Source organism: Stegostoma tigrinum, chromosome 14 (genome assembly GCF_030684315.1).
Source record: "Stegostoma tigrinum isolate sSteTig4 chromosome 14, sSteTig4.hap1, whole genome shotgun sequence".
Lineage (NCBI taxonomy): Eukaryota > Metazoa > Chordata > Chondrichthyes > Orectolobiformes > Stegostomatidae > Stegostoma > Stegostoma tigrinum.
The window spans coordinates 47788398-47806520 of NC_081367.1; the positions used below are offsets into that span (position 1 = coordinate 47788398).

General features: G+C 40.8%; 1 protein-coding gene across 2 annotated transcripts in view; it reads left to right on the forward strand.

Annotated features, from left to right (window-relative positions):
- ccdc39 (coiled-coil domain containing 39) overlaps positions 1-15053 on the forward strand; it is a 129065-nt gene extending 114012 nt beyond the window's left edge. The window contains exon 20 of one of the 2 annotated variants that reach the window (XM_048541561.2): positions 11222-15053. In XM_048541561.2, coding sequence (XP_048397518.1) covers positions 11222-11387 — 166 coding nt within the window. In that variant the 3' untranslated portion in view covers positions 11388-15053. Of the gene's footprint in view, positions 1-9034; positions 9143-11221 lie in introns of those variants that run through there. The other variant, XM_048541562.1, reaches the window with a different exon arrangement.
- Positions 15054-18123: the final 3070 nt, after the last annotated feature.

The following is an 18123-nucleotide window of genomic DNA, read 5'->3' on the forward strand; positions in this document are numbered from 1 at the left end:
ATAGCTGCTAGACTGGGTCTGTGGCAGGTGGTGAGGGAATCAATAAAAAGGAAGAACATACTTGACCTCATCCTTACCAATCTGCCAGCTGCAGCTTCATCTGTCCATGACAGTTTTGGCAAGAGTGACCATTGTCCAATCCTTGTGGAGACAAAGTCCCGCCTTCACAGTGAGAATGCCCTCCATCCTGTTGTACAGCACTATCACCGTGCTAAATGGGACAGAATTCGAAGAGATCTGGAAACTGAAGACTGGGCATCCATGAGGTGCTGTGGGCCATCAACGGGAGCAGAACTGTACTCCAGCACAATCTCTAACCTCATGGCCCAACATATCCCCCACTCAACCATTATCATCAAGCCAGGAGATCAATCCTGGTTCAATGGAGTGTGCAGGAAGACATGCCAGGAGCAGCACCAAGCATACCTGAATATGAGTTATCAACTTGGTGAAGGCACCAAATAGCGAAAGCAGCAAGTGATAGACAGAGCTAAGTGATCTCACAATCAACGGATCAGCTCTAAGCTCTGCAGTCTTGCCGCACCCAGTCATGAATGATGGTGGACAATTAAACAACTCACTGGAGGAGGCGGCTCCACAAATATCTCCATCCTCAATGATGCAAGGGCCCAGAACATCAGTGCAAAAGATAAGGCCAAAGCATTCACAGCAATCTTCAGCCAGAAGTGCCAAGTGGATGATCCATCTCAGCCTCCTCCAGTGATCCCCAGCATTACAGACACCAGTCTTCAGCCAATTCGATTCACTCCATGTGACATCAAGAAAGATTGGAGTCACTGGATACTGCAAAGTCAATGGGCCCTGACAACATTGTGACAATAGTACTGAAGACATGCTCCAGAACTTGCTGCTCCCCGGGCCAAGCTGTTCCAGCACAGTTACAACACTGGTATCTACCTGACAATGTATGTCCTGTACACAAAATGCAGGACAAATCCAACCCGGTTAATTACCACCCCATCAGCCTACTCTCAATTATCATAAAGTGATGGAAGGTGTGATCAACAGGGCTATCAAGCAGCACTTGCTCAGTGATGCCCAGTTTGGGTTCTGCCAGGGCCACTCAGCTCCTGATCTCATTACAGCCTTAGTTCAAGCATTGGCAAAAAAGCTGAATTCCAGAGGTGAGGTGAGAGTGACAACCCTTGATATCAAGGCCTCATTCGACCAAGTGTGGCATGAAGGAGCCGGAGCAAAATTGGAATCAATGGGTATCAGAGGGCAAACTCTCCGGTGGTTGGAGCCACACCTGACACATAGGAAGATGGCCGTGGTTGGTGGTGGTCAAACATCCCAGCTCCAGGACATCTCTGCAGGAGTTGCTCAGAGTAGTGTCCTGTGTCCAACCATCTTCAGCTGTTTCATCAATGACCTTCCCTCCATCATAAGGTCAGAAATAGGGATATTGATTGTGCAATCATTGATGTTCAGCACCATTTGTGAACCCTCAGATACTATAGCAATCCATGTTCACATGCAACAGGATCTGGACAATATCCAGGCTTGGGCTGACAAGTGGCAAGTGACATTCACACCACACAAATGCCAGGCTATGACCATCACCAATAAGAGATAATCTAACCACTGTCCCTTGACATTCAATGGTGTCACCATCAGTGAATCCCCCACTATTAACATCCTGGGGTTTACCATCAACCAGAAATTTAACTGGACTCACCACATTAACAAAGTGGCTACAAGAGCAGGCCAGAAGCTAGAAATACGCAGCAAGTAACTCACTTCCTGACTCCTCAAAGCCTGTCCACCATTTCCAAGCATAAGTCACAAGCATGATGGAATAGTCCCCACTTGCCTGGATGACTGCAGCCGCAACAACACTCAAGAAGCTTGGAAATATATCGCAGTTCCTTCACTGTCGCTGGGTCAAAATCCTGGAATTCCTTCCCTCATAGCATTGTGGGTCAACCCGCAGCAGGAGAACTGGAGCAGTTCAAGAAAGCAGCTCATCAACACATTCAAGGACAACTTGGGATGGGCAAGAAATGATGGCCAACCAGCAATGCACACATCCCACAAACGAATACAAAAAAAAATGTAAACTGGCCAGATTCTACTCTGTGCTGGTTCAACATTATAAGTCAAAATATGCTTCCTCCCATCCCCTTTCTACAGCAGCAGCTACTGTATTTCAACAAATAAAATGTTGAAAAATCCTAAACCAACTTTTGTTGACCACTGAGAGAAACTATGAATAAGGTAACTTGTAGAGGATGTAGGGTGACAAGTGAGTGGGTAAGGGGCTCGGGCACCAGGCAGGCAAGGGTGTACAAGTGGCAGATAAGTGGGAGAGGAAGTATGGTGGGGTAGGTGGAAGATTCCAGCAAGTTGGGCCATCAATGAGATGCAAGTTCATGCATATTTGGTGGGAAAGTCAAGTTGCCTTCTGAGACAGGAAGGATTAAATTCTGAACTTTAACTTGACAATAAGGTTTTGATTTGTGCATTCTCACCAATTAAGTCATTGTAGCTACTATTAATTTCATTTCTTCTCTTTCCTTCTGAGGAACATGACAATCTGTGCTTCTCACATATGCTTTTTTACAGCCACCCCTACCCCAACTTCCTTATTCAGCTTGTCTTGGTTATACTGTCCACCCAAGAAAAGTCAGCATCACTTATCTTGATTTGAGTTTTCCCTCTGATTATCACTTTTTCTGACAAGCTCCTATTACTTTTTCTGTTCTATTCTCATCTAATGTGGGCTTTCTGTTTGGGAGCCTGGACACCACTTCCACAAATGACTTCTTACCTTTCTCATTTGACATTATTATCCAAACTGCTTCTTTTTTTTTATTCTTGGACATAGGTTACCCCTCACTAGTGTGCCAATAGCATCATTAACAAAGTTAGCTATTTATTCCTAGATTCCTGACCTTCTGAAATATTCTGCACCCTTCAAGATTCAGCTTCCAAACTATATCAATGTTCCTGTAATAGCCATCTGATTGTATTATTTATGTTTGTTTGTGCCATCAGTTCATCCATTTTGTTTTGAAAGTTATGTGCATTCAGACACCAAGCTTTCAGTTTTAGAACAAGAAATGGGAACAGGATTATTAGACCATTCAGCCACTTGAGTCTGGTGCATCATCCTATAAGATCATGGCTAATTATTCCTATGCCTTAACTGCCTTTTGTACCAGCTCCACATAGATATTTTAAGATCTTTTTCAAGAATCTACTTCTCCTTGAAATATTTTCAATAACCTAGTTTTAGGACTAAGGATAGCAAGCCAAACCAAATCTGCCTGTCACAGGATTTGCAATACAGTGAAATTAAAATACTCAATGACCTTCAAAGCTTATCCAGTGGCTCGTAACTAGATTCTTTGTAGGCTATGTGGAACAGTCCCTCTTTCGCACCTACATCGGCCCCAAACCCTACCTCTTCCTCCATTACATTGATGACTGTATCGGCGCCGCCTCATGCTCCCAAGGGGAGCTCGAACAATTCATCCACTTCACCCACACCTTCCACCTCAACCTTCAATTCACCTGGGCCATCTCCAACACATCCCTCACCTTCCTGGACCTTTCTGTATCCATCTCAGGCAATCACCTACAAACCGATGTCCATTTCAAGCCCACCGACTCTCACAACTACCTGGAATACACCTCCTTCCACCCACCTTTCTGCAAAAATTCCATCCCCTATTCCCAATTCCTCCACCGCATCTGCTCCCAGGATGAGGCATTCCACTCCCGCACATCCCAGATATCTTCGTTCTTCAAGGGCCGCAACATCCCCCCCGCAGTGGTCAAGAATGCCCTCGACTGTGTCTCCCACATTTCCTACACCGCATCCCTCACACCCCGCCCTCGCAATAGCCGCCAAAAGAGAATCCCCCTAGTCTTCACATACCACCCTACCAACCTCCGAATACAACGCATCATCCTCCAACACTTCCGCCATCTACAATCCGACCCCACCACCAAAGACATTTTTCCCACCCCAATCTTGTCTGCCTTCCGGAGAGACCACTCTCTCCATGACTCCCTTGTCTGCTCCACACACCCCTCCAACCCCACCACACCCGACACTTTGCCCTGTAACCGCAGGAAGTGCTACACCTGCCCCCACACCACCTTCCTCACCCCCATCCTCGGCCCCAAGACGACTTTCCACATCAAGCAGATGTTAACCTGCACATCCGCCAATGTGATATACTGCATCCACTGTACACGGTGTGGCTTCCTCAACGTTGGGGAAACCAAGCGGAGGCTTGGGGACCGCTTTGCAGAACACCTACACTCGGTTTGCAGTAAACAACTGCACCTCCTGGTCCTGAACCATTTCACCTCCATCTCCCATTCCTTAGACGACATGTCCATCCTGGGCCTCCTGCAGTGCCATAGTGATGCCACCCGTAGGTTGCAGGAACAGCAACTCATATTCCGCTTGGGAACCCTGCAGCCCAATGGTGTCAATGTAGATTCACCAGCTTCAAAATCTCCTCCTCCCCCCACTGCATCCCAAAACCAGCCCAGCTCGTCCAAGCCTGCCTAGCCTGTTCTTCCTCTCACCTATCCCCTCCTCCCACCTCAAGCCGCATTTCCTACCTACTAACCTCATCCCGCCTCCTTGACCGGTCCATCCTCCCCGGACTGACCTATCCCCTCCCTACCTCCCCACCCATACTCTCCTCTCCACCTATCTTCTCCTCTATCCATCTTCAGTCTGCCTCCCCCTCTCTCCCTATTTATTTCAGAATCCTCTCCTCATCCACCTTTTCTGATGAAGGGTCTAGGCCTGAAATGTCAGCTTTTGTGCTACTAAGATGCTGCTTGGCCTGCTGTCTTCATCCAGCTCCACACTGTGTTATCTTTCCAAAAACATATCTTGGTATCCAAGTTTATAAAGAACAAAAAAATTAATAATGTATTATTAATACTGTGACTTTAGCAGGTCAAAGCTAAGCAAAAAAGGCACTCTAATTAATATCTATAATTTAAATCCAATTTTCATTAAAGCTTCCACACACACACACACTGACAGACAGCCACCAAGCTAAGGGATAAATTAAAAAGGGAATTAAAATAATTATTTGCCAGTTCAACTGACAGTTTCATATGATGTATGCCAATCTTATGAAGTCATCAGCAAATATGAATAAATTCAGTCTATTTCTAGAATTATTCGCCTATTCCTTCCAGACTGGGATTCTTTCCTCAGAACATTTAACAATTCTTTAACTGAATACAATGCTAGAGAGTAAGAAAACAGCAGCCAGATCCAACATCACTCTGCAACACCAGTTGGAACCCATTTTACCCCTACTTTTCCTTTCTTATATTAACTGTCTCTAAGATTAGCTGGTAGCACTGGCTCTCACTTAATTGAGCAATCTGGTATCCAACTCGCTGCCAGTTCGGGGCAAGGCAACACATACAACTGGCAAATCATCCACTTAGGTTAGTAACTAAATTATGTTATCTTCCCAGCCAGTCACCAACAGTTAAGGTCTGCTTTTGTTTTCTTCTCATTCTTAAAACATGCAGCTGTTGCAAAGTTCAATTCTTAGTTCGATGAAAATAAATTCAGAAAAACTGACAGATATACTGAGGATCTAGCAATCTAGTCTTTTCTCCAGAGAGTTGTCGAGTTTCAGCTATGTACCGTCTGGCAGAAGAAATCCCCTTACATCATTAACATATCCATAAAATGTATTTCTGTTCCAAAAGTTGAAATTCCGTACTAATGCGAACATCTCAACATTAACCCTGTCAGAGGGTTCAGGATAGGTAGGCAAAGGCCTAGTGGTATTTTCGCTAGACTATTAATTCAGAAACCTAGGTAATATTCTGGGGACCCAGGCTGAAATCCCTCCATGGCAGTTTGTGGAATTTGAATTCAATAATAATCTAATGATGATCATAAAACCATCTAATTCACTCATGTCCTTTAGGGAAGAGATTCTACTGTCCTTACCTGGTCTAAGCTACATGTGATTCCAGACCCATAGCAATGTAACCTAAGAACATAAGTAATAAGAGCAACAGAAGGCTATCTGGCCAGTTGAGCATACTCCACCATTCAGTAAGGTTATGGCTGATTTTCTTTTTGCGGACTCAGCTCCACTTAACCACCCACTCACCATAACCCTTAATTCCTTTACTGTTCAAAAATTTATCTTTGCCTTAAAAATATTCAACGAGGTAGCCTCAACTGCTTTATTGGGCAAGGAATTCTACAGGTCCACAACTCTTTGGGTAAAGAAGTTCGTCCTCAACTCAGTCTTAAATCTGCTCCCCCTTGTTTTGAGACATTGCCCCTTAGTTCTAGTTTCACCTGCCAAAGGAAAAAAACTTCCTGCTTCTATCTCATAGAAGCATATCAAATCATGAAGGGAATAGATAAAACCCCCCACATTCTTCTAAATTCCAATGAGTATAATCCCATTCTACTCGATCGCTCCTCATAAGCCAACTCTCTCAATTCCGGAATCAAGCTAGCGAACCTTCCCTGTATCCCTTCCAGTACCAGTACAACCTTTTTAAAGAAAGAAGACCAAAACGGTACACAGTTTTCCCAGGTGTGGCCTTACTAGAACCCTATACAGCTGCAGCGTAACTTCCCTATTTTAAACTCCATCTCTTCACCAATCACAGACAATGTACCTGACTCTCAACTGCCCCTGGGCAATTAGGGACAAATGATAAATGCTGGCCTAGCTACACATAAGTGCAGCTCCATTCCAAGGATTGCCACCTTGCTGTGGTGGAAAGGCTCAAGTGTTCCATTGATCCTGAGAGCGATCCTGTCAGGAGTTCTCAACTCGACCACAAGGTGGTGAGGAACCAGACAGACAAAGCACAAACCAAAATAAGTCCTCAATGGTGATCCAAGCAGGAGACATTAATGTGATATCAATGCTGCGATGGCAGACGAAGGTTGCAGCAGTAGGAAGATGCCCAGTTGCCACTAGAAGTCAGTCTACCTTTTGTCAAGAACCATGTGTCTGCTGAAATGTAACAGCATTTCCATGCTTAAAGATGTCCTGCACTGGATTTGTACCTGGAGAAAATCAAACTCAATCTCAGTACCTGGAATGGATAATGTGCAAAATATTGATCCAGAATGAAGAACTGCCCTTGTTGCCTATGAAGCCAGGCACTTCAGTATTGATATTACTGCCTGCAAAAACTCAAGCAGCAGGCAAAAGGCAGCTGAGGGTTGAAGGTAGTGGCTACATCTTCTCTGGAGGAAAATTCTAACATCAACCCAGGGCACATGGAATTGGATTTGCAATCAAGAACAAAGTTGTCAACCGACTCTCTGAGCTTCCTGTTGGCATCAAAGATTGCCTCATAATGCCTTTTGCCACCTACAATTTGCCAAGAACTAGTTGGCAACAGTCATGAGTGCCTTTGTTCCAACCCTTGATGCCATAGATGAGTCCAAAGAAGGCTTCTACTTCACCTTGGATACTATATTCACTAACATTGCTAAGCAAGATAAAATCATCCTCCTTGGGGACTTCAATGCCAGGGTTAGCAAGGATGCCGAACCCTAGAAAGAAACCAGCGGAAGAGGAGAAGTCAGGAATACAACTCCAATGGATTCTCCTGCTCACCAAATGTGCAGAACACCAACTGGTGTTCAACACACAGTTCTCTCAAAAATATAAGTTGAAGACTTTCTGGAGGTATCCAGAATAAAAGCACATGATCAACTATGTCACTGTTTGATTCCAAAAACCAAAAGGATATCCTCTTTACCAAAACAATGAACAATGTAGGCAACTGCTGGACAGACTAATAGTTCATTCACTCCTCATTGTCCATCAAATGCCACCAGAAGTAGCTGAAGACGTAGGAGCAGTTCAGAAAAAATCTCCATGTAGAATGGCTTTGAGAACCAAGCAGACCAGCAAACTTCCAACAATGTTTCAAAGAACAAGGGAAATCAAGAACCAGTGGTGGACTCGGAAAACTAAGACTCTTGCCGACAAACACACCAAAGCAATATATGAAACCTTGGCTTCAAACCTGTGTGGAATAAAAATGGAACCCTTTGGAGTAAGAGAAAACATCAACCTTCAACAGAGAGAATACTTTGAAGAACTCCTAAACTAACAGTCAATGTGGGACATGTTTGAGAAAATCCCCCAACTCCCAATGATGATATTGGGCTCTTACCTCTGTGGCAGAAGTTGAAGCTGCCTTGAGATATGAAAATTGGAAAAGCAGTACAACCTAACACCTTGCTCATAATAATTGGTACTGATAGAACAAGGTATCTACTTTGACAGTGATTTAAAGAGAATCATTTATGGCATAGGCCATATCCAGTCCATACAGCTCCCCAAAACGCAATCCAATCTAACTCCCCCCAGAGAATCCCCAAAGCTCTGTAAGTTTTTGTCCTTCACTGCTCAACCAACATTTTGAAATCATTGTTTTCGCATCCAACACATCAGGGACAACAAGTTCCAGGTCATTACCACTTGCCAAATAAAAAATTCTTTGTAATGTCCCTCCTGCACATCTTGCCTAAAATCTTAAGTCAGTTTCCCTTTCAACCATCAGCTATTGGGATCTTATCTAACCCTGTTGTGGTCTTGTATATTTTTGTTGAATTTCCCCTATTATCCTTTGTTCCAAGGAAATCAACCTCAGCCTAACCTTGTAACTAAAGCCCTGCAAGTCCTTGGGCTCACTGTGGTAAATCTCCTCAATACCGTCTCATGGACCTCCAGGTCCTTCCAAAGATATTTTGTTCAGAACTAGACATAATGCTCCATAAAGCTCTTGATTAGGAACTGACCAAGACTCAGCATATCCCACCTCCTTTTTATATTCAATATCTCTGTTGGTGAAGCCCAAGTTTTGCTTACCACTGTCAACCTTCCTGCCTGCCACCTTCAAAGACAGATGCTCATGCACCAACAAGTTCTTCTGTTTCTGCGCAATCTTTGGGATTTTGCTAGGCGTTTATAACATGGAGACAGGTAGCCAAAGCAAATTAGCCCTTCTATCTCTGTATTCACAGCACAGTCAAATCAAAACCTTCAAAGACCCTCGGAATTGACTCCAGTGATTCCTAAGTGGACTCTGAATAACCGATCCCAGACTCTGCGAGTAATCAATTCAAACACTGGTTTGTATTTTAAAGAAAAGAAAACTTGGCATTTCTTAGCAATATAATTACTCGATTAATTGCTCTATGCTATAAACCCAAAAACTTCTGTTTTCAGCCCCATTCACATAAAAGACATACAGACAAGTGCATTTAAGGAATAAATAAAAGAAAATAATCAGTCTGGCACAGGAGGCCCATCTAATACGAAAGTGGCTTTCGCAATGCTTTGCTCCACAGCCGTAGATGATAGATTTTTGGTTGACTTTTTTCTGAAGAGGTCAGTCAGGGTCACCTTTACAGTTCACTAAAAGGCAAAGTCAGAGGTCATATGAGACCAGTTATAGTCCAACAGGTTTATTTGAAATCTCAAGCTTTCAGTGACTTTACATACTGAAGGAGCAGCACTCTGACAGCTTGAGATTTCAAATCAATCTGTTGGACGGCAACCTGGTGTCGTGTGACTTCTGACTTAATCCACCTCCGTCCAACACTGGCACCTCCACCTCACAGGTAAAGGCAGTAACAGTTATAACTTAATGTTCTATTCTCTGAACTTCCAAGAGCTGATAAGGAAGTTAATCACGGAGCTTTCAAATATTCATGCTGTAGCATCAATAGCCACATTCCTTCTCACAGAAAACACAGCCCAAAAGACTGACCGTCTCTTCTAGAGGTTCTAGTTAGCATTCTTTTCCAGACTTGCTAAAGCCAACTCCCAGGTACTGATCTTAATAACAGTCAACTTCTGCTATTTGTTTAAACATAAGGCTCTTCCACGATGAGGAATGCATCTGCAGAAACATTTGATTAGGAACTAACCTGCAATTGACTTCCAGGCCTAACCTCACAAATAAACATAAGTTTAATTGTTCTACTTTCCTTTTAAACACAAATTGATGCCTATAGTCCAAAGTTTGTCTTTATCTCTCAGATCACAGCTCTAAACTAAAACTGATGAATGAATAAAGTAAAAATAAAGAAAAATTAGCAAGGGTTCTAACATACGTCTGTATCAGGCAATACCTATTCACCAATTCGCTTGATTAGACCTCAAGTCTTTATTTAATATGGAAAACAAGAACAAAACAAACAAGGAGAGATGAGAGTTGTAACTCATACCATCAAAATGGCATTCAATTGAATTTGGCAAAGCAAAATAGACATTAATTGGCAGTCAGAATGGACTATCAAATTGCCTAAGTCGAAAGGAAAATTAAACTGTGTATGCAGCCCAGGATATGGCTACATGCATTCTTGACAAAACTCCCTCAGCCGAACCATCTTCAGCTGTTTCAGTAATATTCATGAATTGAGAGGCTGGAGTGCTCAATCCATTTACAAACTGGCCAACAACAGCCACAGCACAATCTTGCCAATAATAATGACAGACGACACCTGTCTTAGGCTGAATTTTCAGGTAATTTTCATGCTACATTAATGTCAGACAGTAACAATCCCAACAGAGAGGGGAAAGAAACCTCATTCTTAACTCAGTGAAGCCAGCATCAATTACTCTCAAAACTTCTCGGGAGGGTGTCAAAATTGTCACTAGACCATCTACACAAGGATGCGTCAAATCAGGGTTGAGAGTTTCTGCCAATGGTCTTCATGGGATTGAACAGATTGATTTTTCGGCACACAAGGCAGGAGATCCCATTAGGTACAAGATCCAGTGTTCAGGATTGATTGCTTTTTCTCCACTCTCAGACTGCCACATTAAGATGCTAAGACTGAAAGCATGATGCAGCTTGAGGGACAACTTATAACCACCCTCAACAACTGGTAGCAAGCTTCTCAGTCATTAATGTCCTTTCTACAGTAACGTGTGCTTATTACTGTGAACTGGGACACTCGGTACACAGATTGATATCATATTCAATTCAAATTATTTTGATGTAGAATAAAACAAAGACTGATTTCATGACTTAGCTGATTAAAAACAAGATTTGGATCTGAAAGGACATACCTATGCATTTATATTTTGCAACACATTTGCTCCAATGAAACTGAATTACATGGAATATAATATAATCAGCACCACATTAATATAACACAGAGGTAAACAACGGATAAATTCGGTTCTTTTCTGTTTTTCAGAACCCTCGGCTCTTCTCGAAGCTTACAGAGCCACAGTACTGTAGCAACAGTTAATCTGGATCTAGGTCTAAATCTACCTTCACCAGAGCGTACTGCATCGTCCACGAGAAGTCGATCAAGCAGTCTGAGAAGTGGATCTTCTAGCAGCCACAGCCAGAAGAGCTAATAGCTGATTCCAAAATTGAGAAGTTATAATTTACCACGAGATTTTAAATTAAGTGCTATACAAAAATAATAGGGGCACATTTTTAATATTCTATACACAATTTAATATTACACTTAAAGTTCATTGTGTGCATTAGAGCTATAGTAACATGTAACAATTTCTAGAGATTTAAAATAAATGTTCAAAACTGGTTTTTCAATTTTATTTAATATCAATAATTCTTACTCCATTACAACTTGATTTAAAAGAAACAGGAGACTTGAAATATTTAACTACAGGCAGTTAGCTTAATGTCTGATATTGTGAAAATGCTAAAAGTATATTATAAAGAATGTAACAGCACAGCATTCAGAAATATAAATGATCAAGCCGAATGAAACCACGGCTTCATGAAAGGGAAACTATGCCTGACAAATTTACTAGAATTCTTTGAGGGGAAAACTAGAAGGAGTGGTAAAGAAGAAGCAGTGGTTTTCATCTATTTGGATTTTTAGAAGATCTTTGACAAGGTACCATACATTATGCTATTTATTAAGGTAAGAGTCTGTAGTGATGGAAGTAATATATTAGCATGGATAGAGAATTGGTTAACTAATAGAAGATGAAGTTTGGACAAGGGGAGCATTTTCAGAAATGGCTACCTGTAACAAGTGGAGTGCCACAGGGATCAATGCGAGGGGCACGATTATTTACACTGTGGAATAATGACTTCGATGAGGAAAGTCAATGTAAAATAGCCAAGTTTACTGATGACACAAAAACTGGTGGAAAGCTAAGTAGTGAAGAGGACGCCAACAGCCAAAGGGATAGAGACAGATTAAATTTGGAAGGTGGACTATAATCGGAAATCTAAGCTTACGTACTTTGACAGCAAGAATAAAAGGAGTTGAATAGTATTTAAATGGAGAAAGATTATAGAAAGCTACGAAGGGAATCGTCAAGCATGAGTCTGAAAAAGCTAGCATCCAAGCTCAGTGGGCAGTAGAGAAGGCAAATAGGACATTAGTCTGCATTTTAAAGGGAATAAAGTAGAAAGTAGGGAGGTTTTGTAAAAAGAGGTGTTAGTCAGAATAGAGTGAACAGGTTTAGGCTCCTTATCCAAATAAAGATATACCAGAAATGGAGGCAGTCCAGAGGTTCACTAGGCTAATAACAGGTATGGCAGGACTTTATTATGAGGAGAGATTGAGTAGTTTAGGCTAGTACTCATTGGAATTTAGAAGGATGAAGGCAACTTTCTTGAAACATAGAGGATTCTTAGGGAACTTAACAAGGTATATGCAGAGAGTTTGTTTCCCCTTGTGGGAGAGGACCAGATGGCATAATCTCAGAATAAAAGCTCAAACAGCTCCCACATTTAAGGCAGTGAGGAGGAATTTCTTTTGCGGGTATTGAATCTGTGGAATTCTTTACCCTGGAGAGTTGTCGAGGTAGTGTCATTAAGATATTCAAGGCTGAGATTGACGGATTTTTAATCAGGAAAGGAATTGAGGGTATGAGGAAAAGGGAGAAAAGCTGAATTGGAGATCGTCAAATCAGCTGTATTGTCATGGAATGGTAAAGCAGACACGATTGGCTCAAATAATCTACTTCGGCTTCTACATCTTCTGGACTTTTGTCGTTTGGAAACTAATTCATTAGCAGTAAATAGTTATAAACTACCCTACAACAGGAAATAGCAAGTTAATTGTATGATCACAAATATATTTGCAAAGAAAGATTTGGACTATAATTGCAACTTACAATTTGTCTGTGGATTTATGGAGGGATCTGTCCAGAGATTCCTTTCTATGCTACTACTATTATAACTCAAGTCTGAGTGGTTCACAAATTGGACTTGAGGTCCAAAGAACATTATCTCTGAAGAAAAACATGTATTACAAATGACACACCATAGCTTGTGGAAACCTGAAATAAACTGACATTTTCTTGATGACACCATTACAAACTTCATGCTGGAAGTTAATCTACTGTCATATGGTACTGCATTGATGAAATCCTACTGGTTTGTTTAATCCACTTAGAACTATTCCCAGCCTATGGTGAGCTGAGTGGTGATAAGAAATAGGGGGGAAAAAAATGTCCTCCTAATTCCTCTTGAGCTGACCCTGCTGGAAAAGCATATATGGACTACAGATGAGGACAGGGTTATCAGTTATAGTGTACCTCCACCAATAGTATGCCTCCCGTTTACTATTTAGACGAGCATGCAGTGTGGCCACTTGAATGAAGTATCAAGTAGAAACAGTTCCTTTAGAAATATATCAAAAGTAAAGAATCATTACCTTCAGAAAAGCATATGAATGCACTGGAACAGCAAAGAAGGACCCACAATCTTTGTTAACATGTATTTTTGTGAATACAGAAAGACAAAATTTGTGGAAAAATTGATCTGATGAATTTTTGAGTTTGGGTTCTGTATAAACTGGTTAAGGAGAAGGCAACGTTGAGACTTACTCTTCAAACAATTTATTTATTTCTATATTAAACTAAATACTCATAGTCATCATAGGTATACCAGGATCTGACTTATTAGTTACGTCAAGGAAGGACTGATCTATTTTCTTTGTTTATTCATTTCTATGTTGAATCTGGTTTGGTGCAGAGTTCCAAACAATAAGAAACGGGAACAGGAGTAGGCTAATTAACCCCTCAAACCTTGTTAGGGGTGCCCATAACTGAACAGCACAAAATGGCTGACAACTGCCCATGGCTAATGCAGCAGAGCATGGCTAACAGTAGTTAAGAGTACTTGGGAAAATATTTTCTTAATGTAGTCTCCACAAGTAGAACAATAGTAGCTCTGCATAATCAAGGTTAATGAGTTGAGATAAAATATGCAGCTACAGTTGCTCACACACATAAGAACATTTCACATAATTACTTGTTTCGAGTTATTCAATCAATCTGTTACAAAATTAAGAGGAGTATTTGGTTAAGATTCTTCAGATAACCATAGATAAAGATTTCCAAATAGTTATAGATCCACATTTATTTTTTAAAAATCACAAAAAATATTAAAGGAAGAAATTCAAACCAGTTTTGGACAGTAAAGCAGCCCCATATCACTACAGGGAGGAATGAATACAGAGATGAGCAGATCTTGCAATGTGGTTTGAATGGACACATTAAGACACAACTTGTTAAAAAAATTCTAACATTAAGTTTAACCACATAACTTTGTTGGAACTGATCAAAAGTATTCTTTTGTATCTAATGTAATGAAGAAATTGAAGGTTCCTCAGGTGATAGGCAAGTATCCAATTAATTGGCAGATAACATGGTGCAGCTGGTAAATGTTATTTGAATACACTATCCATTGCGAAAAGCCACAAGGAGGTAAAATCTGGGAAAACATCATGAAGGACTAGGGGTGGAGCACAAGCCTGTCCATTTCTTTGTCATTCAGTGATATGATTAGTTTAATTGGAAATACTCAGAAATTGCTGATGCAAACTCAAACTGTGCAATATGCCATACCAGAGAGCCAATTACAAAGGGATACCTTGGCACCGCTGACCAATAGTCAAGGGGGGGGGGGCGCGTATGTGCGCTCTCAGTTCGAACTGTATAAGTTATGAAGTTCTGAAGCTTTGTGCACACCTTTTTGCTATGCTGTAACTGATGTGTGAATTGAAATAAAGGTCACTTGAATCTGCCCCACAACTCAGACTTTAATTAAAAAATGAGATCCAACAAGCCTACTCCACCACTTAACAGTATCATGGCTGATCCGACATTGCTCACGTCCATTTGCCTGCATTTTCCTCGTAATCCTTGATTGACCACTGATCAAGAGTCTAAATCAGCCTTAAATACACACAAAGATTCTGCCTCAGCTGCTCTGTGATAAGGAATTCCAAAGACACACAAATCACAGTTTAAATTCCTCCTCATTCTCAGTCTTGTATTGATATCCCTTTATTCTGGTAATATGCCCTCTGGTCCTAGACTCTTCTATGAGGGGAAACATCCTCTCAGCATTTACTCTGTCAAGCCTCTTACGAATCCTATACGTTTCAATCCGACATTCTTCTAAAATCCCATGTGTAGAGTTCTAACTTATTTAGCCTTTGCTCATAAAACAATCTCTTCATACCAGGGATAATCCTAACGAACATTCTTTGAACTGCCTCCAATGAAATATATTTCCCTACATAAGGGGACCAAAACTCCATTTAAAATGATGATATTATTTTGTTCTCCCTTCCAAAATGAAATTCACATTTTCCCACACGATATTCCATTTGCCATTTTTTGGCCATTACGTAATCTTTTAATGTGTCTTTATAAACTGTATTCCTCTTGCAACATACTTTTCCACCTATTTTTGTGTTGTTGGCAAATTTGGTTACAGTACGTTTGCTTCCTTTCTCCAAATCATTAATATATATTGTAAACAGTTGCAGTCCCAGCATTGATCCCTGTGGAACCACATTGGATACAGGTAACCAATTTGAAAAAGAACTCCTCACCCCACATGCTGTTTCTAGCCCGTGACCTAGTTCTCTATCCATGCCCTACATACTGCTTTCCTACACAATGGGTTCTTATCTAATGACTTATTTTCACTTGTGGTAAACAGAAAAATAGAAATTAGGTATGGGAGTAGGTCTTTCCAGTCTGCACCACCATTCATTATAATCATGGGTGATTGTGCCATCTAGGCATCCCACTCCCTCTTTTTCTGCATACCCCTATATCCCTTTAACTGCAAGAGCCACATCCAGCAGCCTCTTGATTATATCTAATGAACTGGACCCAAAAACTTCCTGTGGGAGAGAATTTCACATGTTCACAACTCTGAATGAAGAAATTCTTCCTCATCTCAATCCTGAATAGCTTACCCCCCTTATTCTTAGACTGTGACCCCCAGTACTGGACTTCCCCAACATTGGGAACATTCTTCCTGCATCTAGCCTGTCCAGTCCCATTAGGATTTTATTTGTATCCATGTACCTTGTCAAATGCCCCTTAGAAGTCCAAATACAGTAAATCTGATGATTCCTATCTATCCATTCTGATGGAAAATTCCATGAAAAGCTCTAATAAATTGGTCAAACATTATTTCCCTTTCATAAACCCATGCTGACTCTGCTTGAATAGATTGTGATTTTCCATATGTTCTGCTCTTAGCTTCCTTATTAATTGATTCCAATACTTTTTCAACAATAGGTGTTAGGCTAAACAGCCTACAGTTACCTACTTTCTGCCTCACTCCCTTTTTGAATAGGGGTGTCACAACAGACATTTTCCAATCCTTTGGTACTTGTCCAGAATCTTGGATCATTGGAAAATTACATCCAATGTATTCATCACACAGCAAGTTTTGAGAAGATTTGTAGCTCAGGTTGAGGTTCTGGATGTGAGTATTCATCACCTCTGCAGTTACCTTTTTTAAGATCTTAGGATGCAAGGCATCAAGGCCAGGAACTTAATTTGCCTTTAGCCCCATCAGTTTGTCAAACACTACTTTCCTAGTGATGGTGTTGGTACTTAATTCCTCCCCTCTACTCTTTAATACTATAGGGACGGTCAAAGTACCTCTCACCGTAAATACATGCAAAATATCTGTTTAACATTTCTGCCATTCCCTTTATCCCCCAGATTAATTTTTTAATGGGCCTATGTTCACTTTGACCGCTCTCACCATTTTTAAAAAAAATATATATTTAAAGAAGCTCTTCCTGCCAGTTTTATTTTCCACGCTAGTTTGTCCTCATGTTTTATTTTCTATCTTTAATATCTTTTATTTGTCCTTTACTGGGTTCTAAATTTATTCCAGTCTTCACTGACTTTACCTCTTCTTAATACTCTCCTTAACTTCCTTGATTGGTTTATCCCTCTCTTAGAAACTTGACTTCTAACAGGAATATATTTTTGCTCAGGTCATGGATTACATCCTTAAATATCTGCTACTGCTTGCTTACTATTATTCCTGCTAATCTATCTACCCAGTTCACTTTAACAAACTCCATCCTCTAAGTTAAAAACAATTGTTTCCAACTCAAGTTTCTCACTCTCAAACAAAACATTAAGTTCAATTATGTTATGATCATTATTTTCTAGGGGTTATTTTATTTGGAGATCACTTATTAAGGTTGCTTTAATACTTGTTCACAGATTCAAGATAGCCTGCTCCCTGATTTCCATGACACATTACTCTAGGCCACTAAGCTAATGTACTCCATGAATTTGTTGTTTTATAATCTTTTCCAATTTGATTCACCCATTCAACATGAAGATTAAAGTCACCCATCATTATTGCTCTATTCTTTTTACATGTTCCTATTATTTGTTGATTTATAGCCTTTTCTATCAAATGGCCTCTGTTGGGAGTCTGCATGCTGTTTCTACCAATATCTTCTTTCCCTTGCTGTTTTTCCCTCTGCTTTTTCACTGTCTCCAATGTATTTACATCCTTTCTATAAAGTGGAACCCAGAACTGTGTACCCTACTCCAGCTGAGGTCCAACAATTACATTATACAAGTTCAGCATGACCTCCTGCCCTTGCACCCTATGCCCGAGTTAATGAAGCCCAGAACATGGTCAGTTTTGTTAATTACTCTCTCCACCTGCCCACTACTTAAAATAATCTATGCACATATTCACCTAGGTCCCTCTTTTTGTCTACCCATTTAGAAGCGTATCGCTTGTGTTGTCTGTGTATATTCTTTCTATCAAATGTATCACCTCACACTTCTCTGCATTGGACCTCACATACCACCTTTCTGC